Source organism: Telopea speciosissima, chromosome 4 (genome assembly GCF_018873765.1).
Source record: "Telopea speciosissima isolate NSW1024214 ecotype Mountain lineage chromosome 4, Tspe_v1, whole genome shotgun sequence".
NCBI classification, from domain to species: domain Eukaryota; kingdom Viridiplantae; phylum Streptophyta; class Magnoliopsida; order Proteales; family Proteaceae; genus Telopea; species Telopea speciosissima.
Window position 1 is genome coordinate 1,993,031 of NC_057919.1, and position 9,428 is coordinate 2,002,458.

A 9,428-nucleotide genomic window follows, 5' to 3' on the forward strand; every position below is an offset into this window, starting at 1 on the left:
CTTATATGTATTCATTTAATAGTTAATTAATGGGAGGTACCCATTGTACCAAGAAAGAGACGTCCATGCCAAGTCCACATGCCCTTATTTAAAGTTGTCAGCAGGATTGAACAGGATCAACTACCGTTCTGTTGGTAATCCAGAATTCCATTTTATTTTTCTGAGAGAATGGGAATTATTTATAATTCAATCTCCATGACTCCATGGGGTGAAATGAAACCCTTTCAGGGATCGGATCCGAACTAGGAAAGTAGGAAATGGAAATCGGTTGCACCTTGATCGATGAGCTGACATGGAACTATCTGGTTCTAAACATTCATTACTGTTTTGGAGCTTCCTTTTTCCTTTTCCCATAACTCTTCTGGGGGCAATTCATTTGAAGACAAGCTTATGCTTGGGACCATTTGTTCATCCTTGGTCCACCTCTTGGGACCAATCGCTCCTCTCTCTCTCTCTCTCTCATATGCAGATACGTGCATGCCTTAGATGTTTACCTTCTTGTTCAGGTCAACTTATATCTTTTTTGAAGAATCGACATCCTCTACTTCCGTCTACCCCTACTTCTATGTGTGCCCTACACACAATGAGGCGCATAAAGACCGTCTTACCCCCGCTCAGGCAAGGCGCTCGGGCAGGGGTAAGGCGGTCTTTTGCGCATCCTGTTGTATGTAGGGCGCACATGGAAGTAGGGGCAGGCGGAAGTAGAGGATCCGGACTCCTTTTTGAACCATCTTTTTTTTTTTTTTTTTTTGGAGAAAGTTTTCATACTCGGTTGTGTAAACCGTGTATGTGAGAGGGTGGGAGTTTTAAGGCATTAATTAATGGATGGGGATTTATTACTTTTTCAACTTTTTGTGGGAGACCCTCGCACATACATTGTTTACACAGCCGTGTATAAAATCTTTTCCTTTTTTTTAATTTTTTGGTAACATTTTGAACCCTATATTGTTTAGCAACAAAATGGTGAGTACGAGTAGGATCCTTGAAGGGCTGATTGGAGTTGGTCCTGACATTTTGCAACTGCAATGTGACGACCATCTTCATATTATAGCTCATGTTAGCAAGGGAGAGGGTTTGGTGGGAGCATAAGGGGAGTGTACCAATGAGGTGTGACAAAATGGTAATGTACATTAGAAGATGACAAGGTCATTTCATGTGAGGAGAGAGATAAGCACAGAATTGCTAGCGTATCGTGCCCCGGTGGTTCATTGAACCTTTTTCCATTTAGTAATTGTACTTATAACTTGTCAAGTTTCAGCCCTAGCACAAGCATTGGAAACCCATGTTTCTAAAATACCACTTGTTGGTTAAAAAATCTATTTTTTGACTGTATCAGCAACTGATTTCTATCAGCACCGTATTGATATTGGCCGATACTGATACTTAGAACACTGGTTTCTACCGATAATTTATGAGCCAATTAATGATAAAAAAAAACACTAAATCTCTTCATTTCTAATTTTTGTTGAGATGATTTTTAACCCTTAACAGTAGGTATACCCATAGTTGAATTTACTCACTATACTATATGGGATGAGACCAGATCATTCATTTATCTCTTCTATCATCAATTGTGAGAGATTTCCTCTACCTGAACAGCCTGTGAGTAAATTATCGAAACAAAACAAAAATGGGGAGGGGGAGAAAAAGACACAGTTGAGGAAAGGATCTTGTCCTTTGGCTTACCCCCACACAACAAAAAAGAAGACACAATTAATGCCTACAGGCAGTCATAGTTGATCTAATGAAGAGCCTCCTAGCCAGCATTTACTTCTTCCTTCTACTAGTATTGCCCATCCAGACCTCACCAACAAGAAAACAAACAAATTGACAAGTACTGAACAGAAGAAATAAATGCAATTTTACAATCAAAGGCAGCCAAAGAAAAATTAACATAGAACAAAAAATGTGAACAACTAATACAAGATGATCTTTATAAGTAACAACATATGATCCACCTCTCCCCATAGCTATTTTTTCCATCATTCCACTCCATTGTTGTACCAAAACAATGTCAAAGGTTCTGTCTTTTCTTTCCTGTTTCATACCTGATATGTATTTCTTTATTGTTTAGTTGGTATTTGATCCAAGTTTCCTTCATTTATGTCTTGTATTATTCTCCTGACTCCCTTTTGTTTTCTCTGACACCTGCCACAGAACTGTACATATTTGCTATTAGGATTGTTAGTTTTTTGTTCAGAATTGGACTGAAGGAGTTCTCTGATTGTTGCAGAAAACAGTAGTGTCAGTGGAACTGTTATGTTCGAAATGCAAGAAGAAGGTAATGAAGTTAATTGCAGGAATAGAAGGCATAAATTCTATCGTACTTGACACTTCCAAAAGCACAGTGTCTGTAACTGGAGATGCTGATCCTTTTGAGATAATAAGAAAAGTGAGGAAATTCAGAAAAACTGCACAGTTTGTCAGTATAGGTCCTCAAAAGGAAGAGAAGAAGGAAGAGAAGAAGGAAGAGAAGAAAGATACCTGTGCAACTTATTGTGTTCCAAAGACATGCCAAAAATGTGATGTGTGGTATGTGGTAGGGGAAGATCCTTATAATTACTGTTCTATTCTATAAATTTTCTGAACTTCAGACCTGTGATTCATGGATCAAGAAAGACTCACAGTACATTAGTTCTGTTGTTTATAAGTCTATGAAAGAAGTATGCTAAATCCTATTGGAATGTGAATCTCTCTCTCTCTCTCTCTCTCTCTCCATGATCATATTTCATGAAATGCTTATCTGTCTCTCCCATGATCACATTTCATGAAATGCTTATCACCAACTCATTGTTGAAACTGTACATAGGTGGTGTTTCTTAAGCTTATATGCAAAAAGAAGCCAGACAATTAATGCAATTATATTTTGAAGGTTAACAATAACTGTAACAATGATCAAGGCCAATGTATGCCACCTGACTCCGCTAATTAACAAGTTAATTAAACTATATCAACTTGTTGTGGTTATGAACACTGTTGATGTCATACTTAAATTATCTTCAAAGGTACACATCCCATTTCCCAGTCAGAGATTTTGTTTTCTAACAGTTCTTCATTGGCATTTTCTTCCTCTCTCAAGTCTCATCTCAATTATTGTGATATTACTAAAAGATTTAAGTAATGGAATTGGGTTTACTACAAGTCGTTGACAGCAGTTAAGCTCTGGTACAATTACACAGAAATCCACAAAAAATGATGGTTAAGATAGTAGAATTTAACCACAATGCATCTATAGTCCACTTTAGATTAGGAGGTTTTTGATTTTCTATGCTATAAGTTGATGAAGTGTAGTTAAGCATGAATAGGTTACTAAATCTTAAGTTGGTCAATTTTCAATTCTGAATTAGATTACTAGTCACAAGAAAAAGTTTCATACAAACCCTCGAAAGAAAATGGGGAAAGTTTTCATACACGGTCGTAAACCGTATATGTGAGAGGGTGAGAGTTTCAAAGCATTAATTAATGGGTGGGGATTTATGATGAAGTGAAAAAAAACTGGTTTCCATAATTATTGACCATGTATTATTTTTTCCTTTTTGTGGGCATTATTTCCACAACTACCAATTGTACTGGTTCACTTTATAGTTCCTTCTATTCTATATAGGTAAGAGAGAGAGAGAAGAGAAATTGCAATAAATAGCTGAGATGTGCAGTGTTGGTAATGGATGTTTTACTCTTTACCCTCTGTATATTTTAGTGCTTCAAAAGTCCAACATATATTATCTCTGAACTGTTGAACAATGATTCAATGAATGCAGCAGTACCAACATAAAAGATTGTTATGAAAGGTTTTTTAGGAAAAAAACTGCCAAAGTTCTCTTGTGCAGATTAAATTAATTATTATATTGATTTCTCAGGTCAATTATAATACGTTGCAAATTATGCTTAATTAGAACAAGAAAACAGGGTTAATGTGCTCAAGGAGAACATATAACTTCAAGAACCTGAAGATTTCAGAAAGAAAACCTCATATCCCAGAAATACATTTTTCTCTAGTCCTAATCAAGTTTGGCCAAGTTTGACAGATGCTTGATACATCAGACTTTAATCAGAGAATTCTTGTGTCACCAAAATCAATTCTGCCAAGTCTTTCCAGTTTTTGCCCAACAAGTCTTTGGAGACTTCAAAATTTCATAAACTGTTGTTCTTCGATCCCCTCCATAAATCCCACCCAATGACCGAAGAGGACAGATGTTCAGAAAACCTTTCAAGGGTTTGTTGAGGTTAGGAAATCTCCAACACGCCAATAGCTCTTTGGAAGTTGGTGGAAATACACATATTTTCTACATTAGGCTGTTGAGTTGTAGGGATAACAAGAAATCATTTTACAGGACAGGTTTACACATTTATGGATAGTATGGTTTCCCTTCTACCTGATCGCATGGCCCCTGCGTCAGCATGGCCGCCAATGAGAACGGGGTTGAGATTTCCGCTTTTCTATAGGGGTGGGGTGGTTATTTTGCATCTTTTCCTGTGTCTATGCGTAGGGCCCATGTGAGTTGGCTATCTTTTCCCAATATAGGTAAAAAGAATACTGCCTGGTCATGGTCATGTGGCCCTTACATCAGCATGAAGCCAATGAGAACGTGCACAAGGGTATCAACATAAACGAGATTTTTTGTTTTAAAGGGGCTAATGGAATTGAGATCTGGATGAGCTTCTCTATAATGGTTAGAAATCGATCGAAATCAGTCAATAAAATATTTCCTAACCTTAGATATCCAATATGTGTCGATCGGAATACTCCAAACAGTCGACAAAGTTATCATGCTAAGTGAAGTTTCAGATAACATCGGAATCACCAACTCCTAACTACTGCTAACAACCAAAACCAAACTATTAAAATTAAGGGAGGGTTCCGGCGCTGCCAGTGTAGGGGATCTCCCACACACCACACCACAAATGAGGAATCGGTTTCATTATTAATAGAGGGACTCACATGATTAGAGAGGAGAGAGAGCGAGAGAGAGAGAGTGTTAGCGATGTTAGAGGGTATGAGAAAGATTTCCACACCACACCACCAATCGGAGCATGGACAGTTTTAAGTATCGGGATCAGACTGACCTGACTGTATAAATCGATTTGTATCGGCCACGACCGATTCTGATACTTGACTGCTATCATATTGGTGGTATCAGAATAGAGTAAGGCAAAATTGTCCCAACAAAAAAAGCCAGTATCGGTATTTTGAGGGGCAAATAGTTCAATTCAATCGATCCGAATCGATATTAGCAGCTGATGTTGATACTGTGTATTAAAACCCTGTCATAGAGGAAACGGAAAAAACTATTACTACTGTTTCTCAGCACAGAAACAGTAGAAAGGTTATCAAGCCGGCTCATAGTATCCCCTTAGAGATCGCTTGAGGATCTTTTTCCCTTAAAATTATTACAAAAAAAAAAATAAAAAATCATATAGAAAGAATTTCTGAGTTTGGAAGTTCAGCTGTCGGAAGGAGGAGTTATTAAATATATTTTAGGTTGCTTGACTTGAAAATGATTAGGAAACCATTAATATGATCAAGGTTTGATTGGTTTCCTGATATAATATATATGCGATCGGAGTATGTTTTCTGTGTGGGATGCAGTCACGGAGGGGTCACGCCCACACACAACAGGGGCCGAAATGGCCGCCATGTCCTCCATGTATGACGGAAATTCCGCTCCCTTTTGTGCCACCGCGTGCGCTCACATTGGCTGACCGGCACGGCATGGCCCCTGTGTCCCACCCATAAAATTGCACCCCTATATATATGCATTCCCACATAATTAATTGGTTTATCAATCCATTTGCATAGGGTTGTTCGGTTAACGTATGTTAAGTACTGGATGTGGGGTCTTGGAATGAATTGTCAATATATATATATATCCTCCGGCCTCCATATCTATAAAACCAAATTAAGGTTGAAAAAGTCAAATTAAACTAATTAAGGTTACAGTAGTTCCAAAACTATGATTTGCTAGCGCTGGGTCGATCGATTTCTATTTTCTAATGATAAAATAAAAAGATTGTTTGTTTGTTTATTTTGTTTTGAGGCAAAATGCAAACAATAGAGAATAAGACAAGCCAAATTGAATTGGTTGCTGGAGATTTGTTATAAAGATCTCTCTCTATCTTTTAGAAGTTGACGAGGGAGGTTAAACAACCACCCAGAAAGAGTGATCGACCACTTGATAGATTAGTTTGTTTTTTAAGTCTCCGACGTCGAACCCTCTGATCATCAAGTCTCCTATCCCTTCAATTCCTTATATATAACACCAATCTTCTTCATCTCTTTCCAGAACTTACTGAGATTAATTGGTCTATCCATTGGTTGCAGGAGTGAGGAGAGGCATCTCTCAGCTCTTCGATCCATGGTGCAAAGGACTGTCTTGAAAGTAGATATTACCTGCCAAAGATGCAAGAAAAAGCTCCTCAAGTCTGTCTCAGGATTGGAAGGTAATTATTATATATACACCTTTCTTCTTCTTCTTCTTCTTCTCCTCCTTTAGAGAGAGAGAGAGAGAGTGGGATTTAGGTATCAGAATCATGTCATTCGATGTGTATCGATATTGACAGTGATCGATATTAATAGAGCACCGATCCATGTCAGTCAATACGATCAAAAAATGATTTTTTTTGCAATTTGTAGGAATCAGCCCGATACAGCCAATCCATATTAGTATTGGGGAAACGCCTATTGGCATGGTGGTGGTTGCCAGTGCAATACAGCACTAGCTTAAGTCCAGCGAGAGGTCACATGTTCGCCTCCCCCCACCCCTCTCCCCCAAAAAAAAAAATTAAAAAACCCTTAACGGAGCACCTCTTGGTTTGATGGTGGGCCTGATGGCTGCCAATGCAGGAGAGTGCTGGCCTAAGCCCAGGGAGAGGTCATATGTTAGACTTCCCTCCCCCCCCCCCCCCCCACCCCCACAGCCCCACCCCACATCCGTTGAGTAAATCTTGCTATTCCCCTTGTCCTCAGCGTTGGGCTCCTCTGTAGCGCAACAGGGAGTGTAGCACACATCCAATGGCCCAGAGTGCTTGGGCATGCAGTCCAACACCCCGTTTGTGTGTTGGGCTGAGTGCCCAAGCACTGTGGGCCGTCGGATAATGCGCTACACTCCTTGTCATACTACAGAGGACCCAAATCCCTGCCACCACCCCTTGGCCAACTTTTCTTGAGTTGGGTGCCAACCCCTAATGACCTATGGGCCCTCGGTGATGACAAAAATAACTTGTGAGAGAGAGAGAGTGTGTGTGTGAAAATGGTTACTTATATAGTATGTTGTGGTTGGTGGTAGGTGTAGACAAGGTAGAGGCAGATGCAGCAAAGGGAACATTGACGGTTACTGGGAACGCCGATCCTTACGAAGTGATCGTCCGGGCAAGGAAAGCTGCTGGTAGATGCGCCGAAGTGGAGAGTATTGGGCCTCCTCCCAACCCCACCGACTCAAAGCCAAAGGATGATGGAAAGCCCAAGCCCAAGCCCAAGCCCAAGCCCGACGACGACCTAAAGTGTCAACAACTTCTTCCTCTACCCTCCAGTTCCTGCCATAGGTGCGAGCGGGTGTACATCCACGTCGGACACTGGGATGAGCCTAACGTGTCATGCTCCATATTGTGACACGTGTTTATAGAGAGAACCCAACAAGTCAACCATCTCCTCCCCAAACAAAAAATGAATAAATAAAAAAATTGGAATGACCATGTTAATGTTTATTTATTTATTTATTGGGAAAATCAATTTTCCACTTTGTTATTTGCCAGTAGTTCGACCGACTCAAATCAGCTAAAATCGGGATTCTGATCCAAATCAGCCAATCCGATCCTGGTTCCTAAAGCATTGATTCTATTCCAATTTCTAAGAAACCCATTTCTCCCAATATTTTCAATATTACACTGATGAAGATTAAGAAATCTTTGGGTGAAAGTGGAGGGTTTCAAAATTGAGTATACACAAAATCTGTTTCTGTCAAAGAAAATAGAGAATTCGAAAATGAAGCTCTAGTCACAGGGTTGCTAAGACTTTACTTCAAAGTCTTCAACGGTAGGTTCAACCCCAATCCACTTGAAATCCCAACAAACGCCAGATCAGATCTCTCCCACACCTACCTACCACTTCATTACTTACAAGAAATAGTTTTTTTTGTATTGGATCACCATATATGTTAAGTTTGGTCAGTAGTCACCACCAAGGTTTTAGGAATCGAATCGGCTTGGCTCAATCCAATTCATGCCGATTAATCAGTCGTGACCGATCCGAATCCCAATTCAGTTTTTAAGCCATGGTGGTTACATACACAGTATTAAGAACTTGTAACGGAATCAAGGGAAGTAGCTGATTCGACTCGAAAACTGACACAAATCCTGTTTAACCCCGATTTCCTCACTAAGTCTCATCGAGTCAAATCGATTTCTAATTGATTCCGGAAGGAATTGGATTGGAATCAAATCAGAATTAAATGGAGACCTATCTCGTTTCCTAATCCAAGTTTTAGACATTGGTCACACAAGCCCAAAAAGGAATAACTCCAAGCATAATGGAGGTTTAGGAAATAATTTTTATAAAATTATCTTAAAAGCAAATGAAAATTATAACAAAGATCATGTGGAAGATTGACTCCCATTGTAAGAACTTCGACCACAACATTTAATACTTTATCTGATTTGTTTTTCCAATAAAGATTTTTTTTTTTTTTTAAAAAAAAAAAAAAAAAAATGGTGGTCGGTTGAACGTGATGGTTGTTTATCTATTGATTCAATAACTTTAATTAATAGCGGTATCTACTGGATGAGATTGGTTTTCATCGATATTTTTATCTCTTTTCTATTTGTTTCTATCTGTATTTTATTTGTTTTCATCCTTATCGCATGCGGTTATAGAATAATTATCACCTCCAATTCCTCTAATAGGGGGAGTGGATCCCACCTTGGGTAGAATTTTTGGACAGGGGGTAGGGTGGTCATTTTCATCCCATGTGAGGAATTGGAGGAATTGAAGATGACAGCGAATTGAAGGGGATAAGGATTCACGGTTATAGAAGTCTAGTAAATCACAATCTTATATTACCACACGTGATATGAGATAGTCTCTGATCCAGATCCTCTACTGCCGAGTTGCCCGGTAGGACCGTGCTGCCCAAACACAGGGCTGCACCCAATTACCACCTTACCCCCCACTCGAGCAAGGCGTTTGGGTAGGGGTAAGGCAGACATTGCTTGCAACCCCGTGTCAGGGCAGCTCGCCAGTACAGGATCCAAATTCGATAGTTTCCTATTCCATTATTTCTTTCTTTCTCTTGGTGCTATATAATTGCACCCTTGTAATCTCAATAAAAGTTCACGGTTGAATTAATAAACCTTCCTTAATTTCACATTAATACAATGATGGTGATCGGTCGAGTTAAATCGGTTTAATTGATATGTTAGTTAGGTCAATCCGAAAC

The 9,428-nt window shown here is 39.3% G+C and overlaps 2 protein-coding genes across 2 annotated transcripts; both read left to right on the forward strand.

Moving 5' to 3' along the window:
* Window positions 1-1,908: 1,908 nt before the first annotated feature.
* LOC122658704 (heavy metal-associated isoprenylated plant protein 2-like) lies at window positions 1,909-2,690 on the forward strand. Its single transcript, XM_043853784.1, has 2 exons — window positions 1,909-2,020; window positions 2,234-2,690. The coding sequence occupies exons 1-2, from the start codon at window positions 2,012-2,014 to the stop codon at window positions 2,576-2,578; spliced, it is 354 nt and encodes a 117-aa protein (XP_043709719.1). The 5' UTR covers window positions 1,909-2,011; the 3' UTR covers window positions 2,579-2,690.
* Window positions 2,691-6,315: 3,625 nt separating this feature from the next.
* Window positions 6,316-7,606, forward strand: LOC122658153 (heavy metal-associated isoprenylated plant protein 2-like). Its single transcript, XM_043853059.1, has 2 exons — window positions 6,316-6,438; window positions 7,284-7,606. The coding sequence occupies exons 1-2, from the start codon at window positions 6,354-6,356 to the stop codon at window positions 7,604-7,606; spliced, it is 408 nt and encodes a 135-aa protein (XP_043708994.1). The 5' UTR covers window positions 6,316-6,353.
* Window positions 7,607-9,428: the final 1,822 nt, after the last annotated feature.

Bases quoted from the DNA above. Each gene is read 5' to 3' on its own strand.
- LOC122658153 (XM_043853059.1), top strand. From the start codon at position 6,354: ATGGTGCAAAGGACTGTCTTGAAAGTAGATATTACCTGCCAAAGATGC. The intron at 6,439-7,283 runs GTAATTATTATA...GGTTGGTGGTAG, and splicing joins GTCTGTCTCAGGATTGGAAG to GTGTAGACAAGGTAGAGGCA.